General features: G+C 30.8%; 3 protein-coding genes across 3 annotated transcripts; 1 reads left to right on the forward strand and 2 right to left on the reverse strand.

Annotated features, from left to right (window-relative positions):
• Positions 1-3,230: 3,230 nt before the first annotated feature.
• On the forward strand, positions 3,231-6,337 carry LOC8275673 (monoacylglycerol lipase). Its single transcript, XM_048371922.1, has 7 exons — positions 3,231-3,703; positions 4,337-4,375; positions 4,560-4,630; positions 4,795-4,859; positions 5,056-5,145; positions 5,243-5,335; positions 5,649-6,337. Exons 1-7 carry the CDS (start codon positions 3,357-3,359, stop codon positions 6,054-6,056), a joined length of 1,113 nt encoding a protein of 370 aa, XP_048227879.1. The 5' UTR covers positions 3,231-3,356; the 3' UTR covers positions 6,057-6,337.
• Positions 6,338-6,995: 658 nt separating this feature from the next.
• Positions 6,996-9,649, reverse strand: LOC8275674. The gene is made up of 2 exons (XM_002516475.4): positions 8,970-9,649; positions 6,996-7,690 (listed from the first exon to the last, which is right to left on the reverse strand). Exons 1-2 carry the CDS (start codon positions 9,499-9,501, stop codon positions 7,191-7,193), a joined length of 1,032 nt encoding a protein of 343 aa, XP_002516521.1. The 5' UTR covers positions 9,502-9,649; the 3' UTR covers positions 6,996-7,190.
• Positions 9,650-10,192: 543 nt separating this feature from the next.
• LOC8275675 (lachrymatory-factor synthase) lies at positions 10,193-12,978 on the reverse strand. The gene is made up of 2 exons (XM_015717596.3): positions 12,299-12,978; positions 10,193-10,468 (listed from the first exon to the last, which is right to left on the reverse strand). The coding sequence occupies exons 1-2, from the start codon at positions 12,837-12,839 to the stop codon at positions 10,392-10,394; spliced, it is 618 nt and encodes a 205-aa protein (XP_015573082.1). The 5' UTR covers positions 12,840-12,978; the 3' UTR covers positions 10,193-10,391.
• Between the last annotated feature and the right edge of the window lie 5,708 nt (positions 12,979-18,686).

Genomic DNA, 18,686 nt, shown 5'->3' on the forward strand with positions numbered 1-18,686 from the left:
GTGGCAGTTAAGATAGCATCACCCCAGAATTTTATTGGAAGTTCAGCTTGGAAAAATAAAGTTCGAGCAACATCAATTAAATGTTAATGCTTTCTCTCCATAATATGTCATCAGTTGTGGAGTATGGGAGCAAGTAGTTTGATGAATGTTACCAAACTTAGCATAAAAGGAAGGCATAAGAAACTCAAGATTATTATCTGATCTAATGATTTTGATGTTGAAATGAAACTGATTTAAAATGAGCTGATAGAACTGTTGGAGTAATTGGGAAGTCTGAGATTTATTATGCATCAAAAATACCCAAGTTACTCTAGTGAAATCATCAACTATAGAAAGAAAGTATCTATGGCCTGCACGATCAAATTGAGAATAAGGCCCTCAAATATCAACATGGATCAAATTAAAAGGTGCTTGTATTGATAGTGCTTTGGAAATACAAGTCTTTTTTGTTTTGCTCTTTGACAAACATCACAAGTAGAAAAATTACAATTGTCTAGAACAGTAGACAAAAGAGGAATGTGTTTCAACTTTCCAATTGATGGATGACCTAATTTTGAATGCCAAATGTTTGCATCAATGGCACAAACAATAGTAGCTTTATTTTGAAGAAAGTCAGAATTAAACATGAAAGAAGAGACATAATCATTTTTAACATCTTTTTATAAATAAAAGAGTCCAACACATTGTTTAGCCAGTCCAATCATCATTTAGGAGAACATACCCTGGATAAAGCAATGATTATGAATAAAAGTGAGTGATAATTGGTGAGAGGAGATCAACTTATTAACTAAGAGTAAATTGAAAGCAAATGATGGCACAAGCAATACATTTTGGATAAGAAGAGAGGGCAAGATTCTGACATTGCCAATATGAGATTGGTGCTTTAATCCTATTAGGTAACATGACAAATGAATTCTTAACAGCAATACAATGTTGAAAGTGTACTGGTGAATAGATAATATGATATGTTACACCAATGTCAATAATCCAAGAATGTAGATGTTTAATAGAGGATTCACTAAAAAGTTGCACATAAGCATTAAAAACAATAGGAGTAAAGTGTGTACCAGATATATAAGAAAAGTTTGGAGTTGAATTGTATTAAGAATAGGTAATTAAGTTTACAGAAGGCATGACAAGCTCATGAGATCAATTTTGATCACTGATAAGCTGCAACAACTTTTGAACCTGATTGGTAGTTAACAAACTTAACTATGAAAGAGTTATACCTACCTCTGCAGTAGCAATGTCATTAGAATCTAGATGAGATACTTGATTAGCATACGGAGTCTTAGGTTGTATAGAATATGCATAAGTATTTGGTATTCCAAAGTTTGAGTAAGATGTAGTAGCTTGCTGAAAATTGGATGCTCTTGGCTTTATAAACTTGAAATCTAGAGGATATCCGATGAGTTTATAACATTTATCTTTGGTATGTCCTGGCTTCTTGCAATAAGCACATATCATATCAGGTGAAGGTCCTTATTTTAACAGCCTTAGCTGCTGTAGAGGTAAAATTGACAGTGTGAAGCTAAATGTTTCTTTATGTTTCTTCATGGAGAATCATGTTGTAGGCTTGACCAGTTGAAGGAAAAGGTTTGTGCATAATGATTTGTGATCTTACAGACTGAAAGTTTTCATTAAGCCATTAAGAAAATGAAACACCATATCCTTCTACTGAATGTTAGAAAAGTATTGAAAACACTCAGTCTTGCATAAACCACACAAGCAATATGGTAATGGTCTAAAATTACGCAGTTCGAGTTAAGCTCTATAAAATAAGCATCCACACTATTGGTTCCTTGTGAAACGGAGCAAAGCAAATGTTGCAACTGACAGATGCGTGAATCATCAGGTTGTAAAAATCTTCTACTCAATGTTGACCAAATCTTAGCTGCTGAATCCAAGTAAAAAATTGTTCATGCAATCGGTTGAGAAATTGATCGTAACAACTATGAAACAATTAAATCATTGCATATGGACCAAGTAGAAAAAAGAGGATCGTTGATATATGGTTTGTTAATTGTTCCATCAAGAAAACCTTTCTTATTTCTAATAAACACAGCAAGAAAAAAAGATTTTTGCTAGGAAGCATAATTTGTAAGATGCCAGTTCAGGAAATACAATAACAGAACCATGATTTTTTAAGTGATGGAGATAATAAGGAGAAGTTAGATCTTCATAAGGAAGAACTCTAGAAGAAACTCATGAAACTGTCATGGTTAAAAAAAAGAGGATTTTTTAACTCGAAAAATATAAATTTAGAAATAAAGAAAGCTCTTAGGAAATGGTATAATTGTTTGGCTAATGAGAAAGTTTAAGAAAGATCTAATACCATTCTATAAAACATAAATTTCAAAGAATGATAAAACTTATATTCAACCAAAAAAAAAGAAATTATCTTGACACCTGCACTGTATGTGTTGATAGTATATATATACTAACATAGCTAACTAATTAACAAGTACATTTACTAAGCTACCCTTATATAAACATCAACTAGTTTCACAAAGATTGTGTTAGTTAGGTTGGTTCACCCTAATTTAGTTAACATAATTTATATTTTAAAAGTTCAATGCAATCTATATGATATGACATGCTTACTAAATAAAATTTTAAAAATTTTATATATAGTTTGAGTAAATCAAAACACGATAAAATCAACTCTTAAGTATTATAATTAAAATTATTTATTATATTAAAACTTTAATTTAATATGCAAAAATATATTAAAAACTATGTTTAATTTGAGTTTATTTTCATCATTTTTTTTTTCTTTTTGATCCAAAGTTTATTTTCATCGTTTATCTTTCAAAATAAGTGATATTCTATTATTAAAGAAGAAATCAATTATTTTATTTAATTCAATTTTGAACCTTTTCACATTGCTTCCGATGCTTAAATATTTTAGTTGGTCAATGCATACTCTGTCCAAGCGAAGCTGTCTATCTCGCTCAACCACAGCCCTCACCTTCCAACGCCTTTCTTAGCCACCAATTACCCTGTAACAATCCCATGCAGGTGAACCTACACTGCAACCCATACAATCCCATCATCACCGTCCTACCAAAAAAGCTCCAACCAATAACGTTCAGCAATTAAAATCACGTCACTTCATCAACCGTCATTCAGTTAACACTTTACTGTATCAGCATCTCAGCTACCATATATGTTAATCTTCTTAGTCCGTTATCTCTCTCTCTCTCCATTCCTATAAATACCCTCCCTCGCTAATCGCCCCGAATCTCTCTCCTCCATTTCTCTCTCTCTCTCTTTTCTTTTTTCCTATTTCGCTTCTCAGTTTCATTTCTCAAATTTGTTTTCCATCTAAGCCGCCGATTATATCATCGGCGGACATGGAGCCGTTAACATCAGGAGCGAGCAATCGGATAATTCCGATACTCAAAACCCTAAGAACATTCATTGTTTTTCTCCAAACTATTTTTCTGTCTCTAATTTTACTTCTCCTCCCTCGCCGCTCTCAGCCGTCTACGTCGGTGGAGTCGGCGCCACCTATGAAGAGGCGGTCTTTGTGGAGACTTGAAGAGGAGGATACGTTGAGAAGAAGAGCACTTGCTGAGGATATTGATATGTTGACCGGCGACGTGGACTATCAGTGTGAATGGAATACTTATTTGTTCTTTGGTGTCAGACGTAACGCTCTCTTTTGTCGGTCTTGGGTACCGGTCGACGGGAAATTGAAGTAAGTTCTTTGTTGTTTATTTATTTATTCATTGGAAAATTTTTCTGCAATATTTTAGTTAATTTATTCTCCATTTTGCAAAAGAATATTCGAAAGAATGGACTTTAGACTGGCCTTTTATTATTTGATTAAGTTTTTTTTTTTTGAATTTTTTTTTCTGTGGGTTAATTTGAGCTAAATGATTATCTGTGTATTCGTGAACATATTTTAAATCGCACAATTTGATTATGTAGGTGTGCAGAGAGGATTATTTAAGCGCAAAGTGTTATTGTTGTTTGTTTAAATAGTGAATATGTTTTTAATTTGGTAATGGAAGAGGATTATATTGTTTTTTAATAATGGTTTGCACACAAGCAATACATTATTAAACCAAAACATAGAGTGATTATCCGGAAGAAATCAAGTGAATGAATTGAATTTTTGCAAAATCATGTCAACTCTTTTGTCATGATTTCATCTGTTTCATGATGCTTTGTTTCGTTTAGCTGCTATAGACTGTTCAAGCATGAGATTGGACTATTGAATTATTGCATTTTTAGACTATCCAAATAAGGGGGTATAGTTTTGCTTTCTTCATAGTTTCTTGACTAAATTCATTACTGAAACCTGAGGATAATTGATTTGTGATTTCAGGGGCATTTTGATTATCATTCATGGGCTTAATGAGCACAGGTAACATTTGAGTGCTTTCATTTTCGTATTTCATCTTTTTTTTGTTTGTGATCATATAAGGGGAATACCCAAAGTTAGTTTAGTTTAGTAATAATGTTTTCTTCGCTATCTGAAGTCTTTCATGTTTAACTTTATTGTAAGATAAAGATTTTTGACATTTCCTTTGCTTGTTTTGATTTTTTAGTGGAAGATATGCTCAGTTTGCAAAACAATTGACCTCATGCAACTTTGGAGTCTATGCAATGGATTGGATAGGTACCTAAATTTTATAAAATATATATAGTTTTATGGCCTCTTAACTTATTGGTGGATCATGTTTGTTATTGATCCTGACACCACTAAGTCAAGAGTTTATGATTTTTAATTCTTTTTGACATTTATTATATGCTATTAATTTCTCTCCCATCTTTACGGTATAGGCCATGGTGGGAGTGATGGATTGCATGGATATGTTCCTTCACTAGACCATGTTGTTGCGGACACTGTAAGTACAGTTGTGCTTTTCATTTTCTTCCGTTGCTGTGCCACTTAATACCAAGTTTAAGTTCATACAATGTCTTGCTTGTGAAACAACATTAGTATGCTATATGAAACAGGGGGCTCTTAGCTTTCTTCTTCAATCGTGTTATATTTTTCCAATAAAGCTGGTAGGATGAACTTATAGCTGCTATTTGAAACAGGGGGCCTTCTTGGAAAAGATAAAGTCAGAACACCCTGGGGTTCCCTGCTTCCTTTTTGGTCACTCCACAGGAGGGGCTGTAGTTTTAAAGGTAAGACACGGGTATGCAAAAAGTAGCATGTTTTTGCAGTTCACTATTTTATATATATATATGAAGATTTTAAATCATAGGTCACATCATTATGCAGGCAGCCACACATCCTCGCATAGAAGACATGCTGGAGGGAATTGTATTAACCTCACCAGCTTTGCGTGTTAAGCCAGCACATCCTATTGTAGGGGTAAGTGTTTTTAGTCATAGATCATACACGCAGCATGGTGATAAAGATACTGAACTATAGTAGATTGTGCTCCTTGCTCTTTCTTTTTGTTAGATTTGTTGAACTTAGAAATTGCTTTAAACACTAAATAAGGTTAGCCTATCAGGAGATCGTCAATATTTGAAGCATTTTGTTCTTAATGCTCTGTTGTATGGAGACATGACCAGAATTATATTTTAAGTCTGTAATGATAACTTTTCCATTTGGATTCTTTTTGAATATTTCACCGGCTCTAGTGCTTTTATTAAAGGAATATCTTAATGTCCTTATGCAGGCTGTGGCTCCTATTTTTTCTCTGGTTGTCCCAAGGTTCCAATTTAAAGGAGCAAACAAACGGGGCATTCCAGTTTCCAGGGATCCTGCAGCACTTATGGCCAAGTACTCTGATCCATTGGTCTATACAGGGCCTATAAGGGTTCGAACAGGCCATGAGATACTGCGTATATCCTCTTACTTGATACGTAACTTCAAGTCTGTGACTGTACCATTCTTTGTTCTTCATGGAACTGCGGATAAAGTGACAGACCCGCTAGCATCTCAGGATTTGTACTGTCAGGCAGCCTCAAAGTTCAAAGACATAAAGCTATACAACGGATTCTTGCATGACCTCCTCTTTGAGCCTGAACGTGAAGAGATCGGGCAGGATATCATCAGCTGGATGGAGAAGAGACTAGGTGCCTAGTCTGAAATTGCCTACAGTCAGTGGTAGATTATCTGTGGCAGGGAATATCTGATGGACAGGGAAGGGATTAAGTGCCAAGTCTGAAGATGTCTATAGTTGCTTGTAGGTTATCAAGTAAAATAGGAATCTCAGGGTTCAATTATTCACCCACGTTCTGCATTGCATACATGCAGCTTGTAATTATACGATAATGCTCTTAAGTATAGGTTTTCTTTTTATGTGTTCGTACGTTATTTTATCTATTTTTTTAAAATTTTACGAGTAAAGATCCATTTTCATTATCTGAAGAAATATATATGTGATGAGGCATCCGAAGCCACTAGGGTCGGAATAGAGCTAGGCACAAAAGTGGACCACTTGCAGTTAATACCAGATATTTTAGTAAATTTGGCCACGCAATAGCTACTTTATTTGCCTGCCAGAGACCAAACAAGAACAACAAAAGGTCATCCTGAACTAGCAAGTTGGCTGATTTCTAAAGCGACAACCTCGATTTTCCCAAGGAATTTTAATATCACCATTGGTTACTTGAATCCTGGGAATCTGATTCTGCGTTCTCCTTACCAAGGCTACTGCAAAAGCTTCTGCTGGTAAGAGGGATAGGAAGTACCTCAAAAAGGAACAGTAATTCAATCCCTTCTATTACGACAAATATATAATATGGATTGGAGAATGCAGAAAGCAACGGCTGTGTCGAAGCCTCGTTAATCGTGAATCTCTTTAGGTATGTGTTGAGAACTTGAGATGTCAGTCTTTTAACAGAAATCTGAAAATGGGTTCTGTTGAATTATTACTGTTTCTCATTTTAGGTTCGAAAAGTGTGCCAAAGACCTGGCTCAGTTATACATGTACTTCCCCATATCGAGTTCCGCCAACTCTAGTCCAGTATCAATGTGTTACATGAACTGTATGTACAGTAGTTGTAATTCTCTATCAGGATGGGAGAAGTACTGCAGACATGTATTAATCACCGAGCTCTCTCAATAAACAAAACCTCTGTACTCATCTAGTTTTTTCGATTGAACATAATTAGATTAGCATTTACTAAATAGGCAATAACAAAGTTGCAAGAGCAAACCATGACTCAGGCTAAGCAAACAAAATAACAGCCAAACTACGACACAACAGTAAGTTTCAGGCAGAGACAGAGGAGACAGCATCTTCAATCTTCTTTGCCATGAACTGAAGACATGAATTAGCATATGTTACAAAATCCTGAAAACTCCACGCTTCAACCGGATCCGAAACAAATGACCATTCAATCTTGCACCCATGTTGAGCATCGCCATTCACTTGCAAGAGTCTGAAAGTTGCCGCATATGATTCGAATCCCATACTACTGTCAACGACCTCATAGCTCAAACATCGTTCGTCGGGATTAATCATTACAAGCTTCTCCTTAACCCAGCTAAACGTGGTCTCACCCGAACCATCCGAGGATGGTTGCGGCACAGATGCACAGTATCGGACCAGGCCAGGCTGGCCTAGTTGACCCTCCACTTGGTAACAAGTATCAAGATTTGGGAACCACTTGTGTAGATTGCAGAAGTCCGCTACAAAAGGCCATACTTGATCTGCTGTTAGGCCTTTCAGCTCCACTGTGGCCTTGCCGTCCCATTTGCGCTCTGATATTTCTGCCATGTAAGAGAGAGGAGGGAGGGAGAGAATATTTCAGTTTCTTTTCTTTTCTCTGGTTTGTGTTTGGATTCTCTTACTTCACTGAACTATGCTACTTTATCATTATTGTTTATGTTTCATTTTTATTTCAATACCTCACAGATGTCTTTAAATAAAAGGCTAACAGAAAAATATTTTAATTTATTAATAACGGAATTTGTCTTTATATAAAAAATTGTATCCATAAAATTTAAATTCAAAGTTTGGAAGATATTATATTTTAATTGATTAATATATTAAATCAACAGAGCTAATTTTGGAATGCTGAATGTAATTTATACTTTTTTTTTAATGTTTGTAGAACTAATAAAATATTTTTTAAAAAATAATGACTGTTAATAAAATACATAAATAAAAGAATTGATGGAGAAAAATATAAAATAAAGACGAACATAAATAGATTAATAAAAGTTCAATATGTTTATAAAGAAAAAAAGAGATTCTAAAATTATAAGAATATCATGAAATTGCCATTTTATATATCATATTTAATAAATATAAATTACTTGTAAAGTATTTTATCCGTTAGAAAAATAGGCAAAATTTTAATTTACAAACGAATAACAAAATGTAAGTTTTTCTTTAGTTAACGTTATCAAATTTTTATCATTATTAAGATTTTTAAAACAGTTGTAATATTAAAAAATAAAATGTGAAAATTAATTATATATGATAATATCTAATAAGAAATATTAAATCAATAATTGAAAATAAATTATAAATTAGAAGAGACAAACAAAAATCTTTTAAAATGAAAAGGTGTAATCTGATATCTTATTTTAAAGAGAAGCTAATAAAGAAAGGTTCTCAACAGGCTTGGCAGAGATAGAGAGTATTATTTTGTGGGGGTGGTATTGCCGGCAAGAGTTTGCATAATCAAGTGAAACACTTCATTCATTAGTCCTAAATCAACCCAGTAGTCAATTTTATAGTGGAAATGTGTACCCTCAATCTTCCAAAGTGGCCTCTTTCATGATTTATTGGGCATGAAGTACAGAACAGAGTAGTCATTTTACACTTGCTTTAGAGACAAAACTATATGTAATATGAGAAAAAAAAAAATCTAAACTTAAAACCTATTATTTCTGAGAGCATTTGCTCTTACCACATAACTAAAATTCAAGAGTAAAAGTGGACCCTTTTAATTTGTTGAAATGAGGATATGGAAATGCTTTAATGATGTTTTTCTGCCAAATGGTCGCTGAAAACACGAATTACTAAAGTTTTAAGACAAACCTGTCAGCAGGAGTGGCTTTGAAACATCAAAACTATCCTCCATCCTCTTACCAATAACCTGTAAAGCCCGTTCATACTTCTTGATCAAATCATCCAAAACGTACCCTTTTACAGGATCAACCTGAAACGACCACTCAATAACACATCCATTGCCCACACCGGCGGGAACGATCTTGACCGTTGAAACATACGACTTAAACCCAATATTGCTATCGACAATCTCGTATGTCAGACAGCGTTCAACGTGATCAACGGCTACTAATCTCTCCTTAGACCAGCTACTATTATGATTAAGGTGGCTCTTGTCCGTAACTTCGGGCGGGATTGAGAAGCCTGCGCAGTAGCGTACGCAGCCGCGCTCACCGTTGGTGCCGCAGATGCCATAACAGGTGCGTAAAGTAGGCAACCATTTATGGATGTTAAAGAAGTCGGTGAATAGAGGCCATATTTGTTCTGCTTTGGCTTTTGGCAGTCCTGTGCTCACCTTTCCTTCCCATTTTTGCTGCTGCTGTTGAGTTTGGTGTTGGTCCATCGGAAATTGGTGGGAGGAGGAATGGAATTTTCCTTGTTGGGTTTGTGGGCTCGAATATTTAGTGCTCACAGCTGTATGCTTTTTGGACACATTACTAGATTCTTACAATTCGTGTGTTGCCCTTTCACATGTCTAATGTGCTATTCTTTCTCCGAATGGAATGGAAGTGCAATGAGCTCAACGAGTAATCATCTTTTGCATTTGTTTTGAAAATAATTATTTACTGAAGAATAATTAATTTTTTTTATTTCTTAAGAGCAAACATTTTTATTACTTATAATAGATTTCAGTTGTAATAATATATAATACTTGATTTACATACCATAGAACAAATAAAATTACAACCAATCCTATTAATTAAATATAAAAAGAAAAGAATTATAAGTATATGCATGAATTTAATTTTTCTTTTTAATAATAAAATGAATCAGCTTAAAGTGCTCAATGGAATTGTAAATACACATATAATATTAATTAAAATATTAGAATTTAATTTTTTTGACAAACTCGTGCTTGTCAAAAGTTTTATAAAACAAACACATATGTGAATATTTACAAAAAATATAAAATATTTAATAAAATTATTCCCATTAAATGCATTTTCAATGAACCATGCCATGTAATTCTTGGGGAAAATATAGTGATGTCTTGCTATCTTCATATATTAAGTTATAATAATTCACTTTTAGCATATGAGAAATTATCCTGGAAATGAATTATATCAGTAAGCTTTAATATTCGAAAATACATAAATTATATGAATAACATAAATTTCTAAGCCAAGAGAATGTAAAATACAATAACATGCCAAGCAAATGGTGCTTGAGAAGCAAGTAGTAACGACAGTGATTTTATTCAGGCAGAGGCAAAGATAACAGCTTCTTCATTCTTCAGAAGATGATTGGGTCTGGTGTTGGGACTTTTGGCTCCACCATGGCCTTGCCGTCCCCTACAGGTTTTGAATTTTCTGTCATGTGAAAGTGAATAGATAAGCAGAAATTTGAGGGAGAGATATGAAATAAGCAGTAAACCGTTCACTATCGACAAAGATGGTCAGGGGTGATATGAAATAATTAAGGACAAATACTTAGGCTCATATTATTTCTAAGAAATAATTTGTTTTAAAACTTTTTTTTTTCTAAAATAACAGCTTCTTTTTTTATTGTTTAGTTATATATTAAAAATTCACTTGAAAGCTATTTATATAATATTCAAAATATTTTAAAAAATATTAGTTAACATGTTATTTAAAACTTATCAAATTTTTATATTCCATTTTGATACTACAAGGAGAAAAAAAAAAAAATAGGTCATCCAAGGTGATTATCCGCGATTAATATATTAATATATATATATTTATGTTATTTTTAATGAATCGTTTTCCAAGTTGTTAAAAGTTTTATGACTGAAAAATGGTTTTCTATTTAAAATGAAATGTTGTTTTTCTTAAAAACTGTTTCATTTTCTCTTTAATTAGTAAACTATTTAAAAAAAATTACGAAAAGTTATTATGATGTGTTTAAAAGCGAACCTTAAGTTCTTTTGTGGTTCTTTAAATTCTTTAATAGTATCATTTCGCAGAGTTTTTCAAAGAAAAAAATTAAAATTAAATGAATATTCTTTTTCGAATAATGCTACAAGTCTACCATTTTTTTTATCTTAGATCGTTCCTACCTAATATGATATTTATTTCTTTTACAAAAATGTAATTTAATATTTTAAAATTAAAAAATAATTTTATAGAAATAATAAATATCAAGTTAGGGAGACGAGAATGTTATAACAAATGATAAGATATTTATTTGTAGAGAAAACTTTTTATTTTTATTTTTTAAATTTTTAAGAAAATAAAAGTTTGTTATTTTCATAAAAAAAGTTTGTTAAAATTGAAAATACTTTTATTTTACAAAAAATTTCTTTTCTATTTAAGTAATATTTTAAATATAAATAGTAGATTTGAAATAAATGAAGTGAAAATTCATAGGTTTTTATTTGAAAACAAAATGACTTTTTATATAAATAGTATATAAAACAATAGTATATTAATTATACTTTAATAGTATATTAATTAATAAATAGCTTTTTAATCAGATAATGATATTAATTTTATTATAAAAAATAGTATATTAATTATATTTTAATATTATATTAACTAATAAATTAATTTTATAATTAGATAACAATTCTAATTTTAAAAAATAACATCTTAAACTATATTTTAATATTATATTCAATAATAAATTAATTCTTAATTCTAAAAAAAATTATAATATCAGTTATATTGATATATTAATTTATATAATATTAAAACTAATCAATAAATTATATTAAAATAACTCTTATATCATTACATTAATAAAGCTTTAAAATTTTATAAAAATTAAAAATATTTAAAAATAGTTAGTTTGCTATATTTATCAATTAATATAAAATTTTAAATTTTTTATTAAATAATAATAATAATAATAATAATAACGACCAACGGTTAAATTATGATTTTAAGAACATAAAAACCTATTTTATATTTATAACATAATTAAACATAAAATTATATTTTTTTATTTTTATTTGGGAAATTTTCTATAAAACTAACATACTTTTCAGTAAATAAACAGTTCCTTAGCATTTTCATTTTCTTTAATAGTTAAAACTTAGTATTTGCAAAAAAATAGGGAAGTAATCGAAAGGAGAAACATGTATGGAGCTAGGTAGCTAGTTGAAATAAATAAGATAAGATAAGATGAACACGCATGCATGCATGCATGCATGGAGAAGTATATAATTGTTGGACACAAACCATGGGAAAGTGGTTGTTGTTCTGAAACCTTTTTAGCTTCGTCCTCCATCCTGTCTGCTACAATCTGTATAGCCATATCCCACGTACTCACAATATCATCGAACACGCACCCTTCTACAGGATTAACCGTAAATGACCATTCAATCACACAGCCGCCGCCCTCCTCTTCTTTTGCGGGAACAATCTTGACCACCGCAACATATGACTTGTACCCGATGTTGCTGTCGATAATCTCATAACTGAGACACCGTTCAGCGTGTTCAATGGCGATCAGTTTCTCCTTGGACCAGCTAACAACAGGGAGATTGCTGTCGTTCTGGTGTTGTTCGGTGGGGTCTGATGGGATTGAGAAGCCACCGCAGTAGCGTATGCAACCCAGTTCCCCATTAGTGCCGTGGATGCCGTAGCAAGTTGGTATGCTGGGAAACCATCTGTTTAGGTTGAAGAAGTCTGTGAATAAAGGCCATATTTGCTCTGCTTTGGCTTTTGTTAATCTTTTTGTGAATTTTGCTTCCCATTTTGGCTGTTGATTTTGCTCCATTTTAAGTAAAACCAAGAAGTTTTTCTTTTCCTTTTTCAAACAAGAAATCTGTGAAAGCTTAATAATTTGTTTGTCGATCAACCAGATGTATATAGAGGTTTTTGAACATGCATATTATAGATTTCTCGCGTTTGACGAGTAAACAATATCATTTAATTAAAGCATCCATATTTAGTTAGAAGACTTCCGTCCCAAATTCAAATTTTGTATAGCCATCACAATGAAAAGAAAAGAAAACATGCAGCCATCAAATAAAAAATAACAAAAAGAAAAAATCCTCATTCAATTCTTCATTTTTTAGTTTTTTTTTTTTTTATATATATATACTTTTAATTCAACTGTCATCTATGAGTATTATTCGCATAATTTAAAAATGTAACTTTTCCTTCCTAATTTCCTCAATTTTTAGGCACACGTATAATATTAGAAAATGAAGTCAATTCAACAAAAAAGTAATGAGAATAAATAGAGTGTTTATAGTTATAATTCCCACTTATAAGCATAGATATCATTCCTACAAACAAAAAAAAAAAAAAACAAATGGTACTTCAGCAGAATATTGTTAATTATAAACTAATTGCAATGTTAATGTCAATAATTATAAGAGGTGAAGAAGAACATTCAACTACACTTGCAAAAATCAGAAGGATTTTATCTAATACTAATTCCCATTAATTTAAATCTCAAAGTCAAATCAACTTTTTCTTTGCATGACTATTTTATACATAGCGTAACGTAAATGAATGCAAGAAGATATGAATAAAATTAATTATATAAAGTCCAAAATGAGTTTATTTTTATTTTTATTTTATTTTTTGAAGTGAATTCAATAACACATATTATTTTGTTTTTTCAGTTCATACGATATAGGCTGCCAGGCTAATGGCACTGCTCACTATCACATGGCCTAGCTTACATGATTTGTCTCAAAGTCAAGATTGAGCTCCATGGTGTGACAGCTGGCTCTCAACCAACGCCACATCCTTTGTTTAATTTTCTTTTTAATTTCTTGCTTTACTAAATTTGGTAGCTCTACTGCTGATTGAGGATGCTTCTGCCACTTCATAGTAATGAATTTGTTCCTTACACTGTTTAGAAAGAAAAAAAAAAATAAAGAGAGAGAAGAAAATCAACATATCTGTTATTTATTATTATTTCTTTTGAAAGTTTAATTGATCAACGTGGGGACGTGACGTCAAGTCAAAATTTGAAATATTTACGCGACAATATATTATTTACACACTTAAATTTTAATTATTTATTCATTTTAACACTTTAATTTTTAATTTAATTTAACAAACATTTAATTTTTATTTTAAAATCTATTAACACTTTTAGTTTTTATTTTGACCTAACAGACGACTGAACTTAATTTAATAGTAATATTTATGTATAATATATATGAACATCAAAAATATTTAATTATTATTACAAATATAAAATTAAGATATTAAATTAAATTAAAATATTAAAATAAATAATTCGTTGAAATCAGTGTCTAAGTATACATTTGACCAAATATTTATATTGTAAATACCAACCCTATGAAAATAATGGCAATAACAATATTATGTAGTTGGAATAAGTAATAAAAACATATTTATTATTCAATTGTTTGGTTTGACTATAACAGTAGCATTAAATTTCCATGATTTCACTGAAATTTGGAATTAAAAATCGCAGGACATATTTGAATATCAATAAAACATTTTACTAAAACTTTTAATAAGTAACGCGTTTTTTTTTTCTTTTATAGATAACTTAAAAATTTACATAAATTAAAATGTATATCTATGTAAAACTAAATCCGAAATTATAGATTTATACTTTTTCCTTTATTTTATTATTTCTTTTATCAAAGTCTTATTATTGTTAATCCACTCCATATTTTCTTTTAGATTGATAATGATATCATTCTATTTAAATTTTGATAAATACATATTCTTTAAATTGGATTTTTTAAATATTACAGATTTATTAATATTTTATAGAATTTATGATAATAACTTTTATAGTACATGATATTTCTTTATAGATGTATTTAAAGAACTTAATAAATCTGAAACATTAATAGTGAGATATATTTTTAATTTGATAATATCTTTTTAATTAATTCATTTAAAAATTAAAAAAATAATTTATAAAAATAACGAATAAATAAAATGCACTAATTAACGTAATTAGAAAAATGAGTATATATTAATTTTATATGCTTTTTATTTATATCTATATATATTTAATTATTAATTAAAGTACAAAACTATTTCTATTGAATAAAAGATCCATAATTCAGCATAGGAAAAAAGACATATAAGAAATTGAAAAAAACCTCTGAGAAACTACTGAGAAATGTTAACCGATGCAAATATTTTGGCCATCCGAAAGTGGTAATCACATCCCATTTTGCCTTCTAGAATCAAGGAACCATCCGTTACAGGTCAATCATCGTTCATTAGTCTTAAGATTTTTCAGTTGCCTTTATCTACGGACAACTCATTTGTCAGCGCCTGTTCATAGAATATTATATAAAATATAATAGAATATAGAATATTTTTAAAAATATATTAATTAAAAAATTAAATTATTTATTTAAAAATTTATTCTTAATAATTTTTTAATAGTCTAATTAAAAATTCAACACCGCATATGTATTTTCTATCTTTCTATTATTAATACTATTATTATATTATAATATTATATAAATTTTCTCTCCTTTTTTCCTTTCTAGAAAATTTTACTTAAACCACCTTATTTAATAGAAACGCGATATTTTTTAATTTAAATATTAAATAATTAATATATATTTTATTATCTAAAATTATTAAATATATATAATATATACTTTTTTCTAATATTAATATATAATTTTCTTTACATTTATAATAATTTAAACTTTTTATAAAAAAAATTAATTTTTACGAGCGTTTTTAATTGTCTCATACCTTTAAGAATATAAAAACTTTCTTATATATATAAAATATAGTAAGACCTCATATATATATACACATAATCCTACAAAATGAATAGAAAAATTAAATATATAAAAAAATTATTTATACCGGTTGCAAAAATAATCTCTTATATACGTAATAAATATATTTTATTATTTATGTATACATAAGGCCTAAAAAAATAAACAGGAGCATCTTTTCTTTTTCTATAAAAAAAAAAAGATCACAAATGTGTCATTAATCGTTAAAAAGAGATGGATGAGAGTCGTTGATAGCAAGGGATTCCAAATTTAGGAGCAAAGAGTACATTCAATCCAGAGGACAAGAGAGATTTAAAGTAGCTTTTGCAATCCGATTCCAGCCTCTTTGTGAAAACTGAAAGAGAAGGAATAAGGGTGCTGTAAGCGAAGACACTTCTAAACAACAACATTAATTTCCCACGGAGAAATTATTATATGAATTGCAATTTTCCTTGGAGACAATATTGGATCAAGATCCAGGAATCTAACTCGATAGAGCAGTGAACCATGTCCGGAGAAATGGGTAGCAAACACCGCTTCTATAATGGCAAAGGCTTCAGCACTTAGGGCGAGGAGCAACTCACAATGCAACTTTTACGAGCAAAAAATTTTCTCAGATACATACCTGCCAACAACCCTTAAACCTTGCTCTACCACCCTTTAAGCCCTAAAAATGACCAGTCATTACACGTATATATAATAAGTAATTTACACAAATGCACTAAAAGATAATAATTACTTTAGTGCATCTTTTCACAAATAAAACTGTTTCCATTGGCAGATAGTATAATTACACTCTTTAGTAGGTATTTTGCGACAAATTGTCGTGCTCTCGTTTCTCCCTCTTCGTTATCACAGATCAGGCCTTATTGCAATAAGATGATCACCATTTTCGTGCTTCCTTTCAACTTTGAAATGGTGGCCATAAATCTATAACTAGCTTATTCAATCTTTTTGTTGATAGCATTAGCAGCAAAAGAACAAGCCAGGATCCACATTCGTCTGTAAAAAGATAAAAGTCGGCTGAACGGATCAAAGTCGCAACATCCATAGGCCGAAGTTCCAAGAGTCCAAATCCCATTTATTTTTTTCTCAAATTCAATAAAAGGGCTTTGCTTCAAATTCCTGTTACATTGGCGGTACACCTAATAAGTCATTCCAAAATTCAATAGATACCCAAACCCAAACCCATGACCAGGTTTAGTTAGCTTACAAAAAAATAGGACATAAGCAATTATTTATGACTTAGGACGTGGGGTTGCACTCAAAACAGTCCTACAGAAGGTTAAATCTTTCTAAACAACAGCCAAAGGGAAAAACAGTGATATCTTGCTTAATCAGCAGCACTTATTTAAAGTATGGAAAGGGAAGAAAGCATAATAATATGGAGATTGATGATGAAAAAATTCGATAAATAGTCGCAATTTCTCAGCTAACTAACAGTTGTTTTAGTTATCTTACAACTGACCGTGGCAGCTGGGACCTTAATAAAAGTGAATGGCACGGCAACTATATATTACCGGTGTTTACATATGACCGTCAGGCATCATCAATCTCCCATACAACAAGACATCATGCAATACAATAGTTAAACAAAACAATATTGATACAATGGCAGATGATTTCAGCTGAAAAATTAACAATAATTTTGGCTTTAGACCTAATAGAAACCAACACTGAGGATGACCATTCATCTTTAAAGAAAAAAAAAAAAAACTTTGGATCCAATAGAAAATCAAAATAGGCCCCACTAACATGTCTAAATTAACAGTTGAGGATCATGATCCAGAATTTTAGGAATCACATAGGACATCCCTTCCTCCCTTGAATAGGTATATAATGATGATGATGACAAAGTCTTTTTTTCTCTTTTTATTACTACAATGGCTGCTTAGTTTACCATGAATATGAGGAGGAAGTTCCATCAATTCCTCTTTCAAATAAGCAAAGAACCTGCGGAAGGTGCAATGTAAAATAAATATTAAGCTTTAGTTCTTAACTGATGTTGACTTGATGACCAAATTAAGCATAGAGCTGGGAACCCCATCCCAATTTTTTTTTTTCTCTCTTATAAATATTAGCAGACTAGGTCGATCACTTCTGTACCAAACAGCAATTTTCGAGCATTTTCAATATTTCTAGCTGGTCTCAAATATTAACAAGATACAGTCTTCTCAAGTCAAGCACTAAAATCTGTTTTCCCTTCTCCCCACTTAAAATATTCAAAATTTTGGCAATCTTGAATTTAATTTTCTAAGAATTGAGAATGAAAATTATGGTGGAGAAATATGAAAAGAAAAAGTATTTGAAGAATGTGTAGGACAAGGATAAGTTTGAATCGAGTACTCTTGTACCTTTTCTTTTCTCTTTTTTCTAATTGGGCAATTGAACTTCTTTAAACATTTTCTAGACACTGATACTTGAAATTTTTGGTATGATTAATTAATCTCTCCACTCATCTGACATTAGTCCACTAATTATGGGTTAAAACGACTTTGGATTCGAGATTCTGTCATAATTACGAAATCCACTACATATATAAACTAACAATTTCTTTTTAGCTGTGTGTATTTTTCAGTTTGAAAAGCGTTGGCTAATGTAGGGCTAAAGGAAGGGTTATACCTAACATAAGCAAGCAAAAAATACCCTTTGTAATTTCTTAAAAATTTCTTTACTAATGGCTCCACCATATGTTTAGTTAATCATTTAATAGCTTTTTCTTGCTTTATACTTGATTAATCTTCTAGTTCAATCCTTTAAAACAAAACCAAACCCCTTTACTGCTTGCAAGCAATTTTAAGTGGGGTCATGAACTTAATATGTTCACTAATTAACCCTTTGGACGGCTGAGATTTGAAGCCACTAGATTGGGATTC

Source organism: Ricinus communis, chromosome 3, assembly GCF_019578655.1.
Source record: "Ricinus communis isolate WT05 ecotype wild-type chromosome 3, ASM1957865v1, whole genome shotgun sequence".
NCBI lineage: Eukaryota > Viridiplantae > Streptophyta > Magnoliopsida > Malpighiales > Euphorbiaceae > Ricinus > Ricinus communis.

Coding starts and splice junctions, on each gene's coding strand:
- LOC8275673 (XM_048371922.1), top strand. CDS start 3,357: ATGGAGCCGTTAACATCAGGAGCGAGCAATCGGATAATTCCGATACTC. Junction 4,631..4,794: donor CTATGCAATGGATTGGATAG/GTACCTAAATTT, acceptor TTTACGGTATAG/GCCATGGTGGGAGTGATGGA. Junction 5,146..5,242: donor GAGGGGCTGTAGTTTTAAAG/GTAAGACACGGG, acceptor ATCATTATGCAG/GCAGCCACACATCCTCGCAT.
- LOC8275674 (XM_002516475.4), bottom strand. CDS start 9,501: ATGGACCAACACCAAACTCAACAGCAGCAGCAAAAATGGGAAGGAAAG. Junction 7,691..8,969: donor AAAGCCACTCCTGCTGACAG/GTTTGTCTTAAA, acceptor CTTACATGGCAG/AAATATCAGAGCGCAAATGG.
- LOC8275675 (XM_015717596.3), bottom strand. CDS start 12,839: ATGGAGCAAAATCAACAGCCAAAATGGGAAGCAAAATTCACAAAAAGA. Junction 10,469..12,298: donor ACAACAACCACTTTCCCATG/GTTTGTGTCCAA, acceptor TTCACATGACAG/AAAATTCAAAACCTGTAGGG.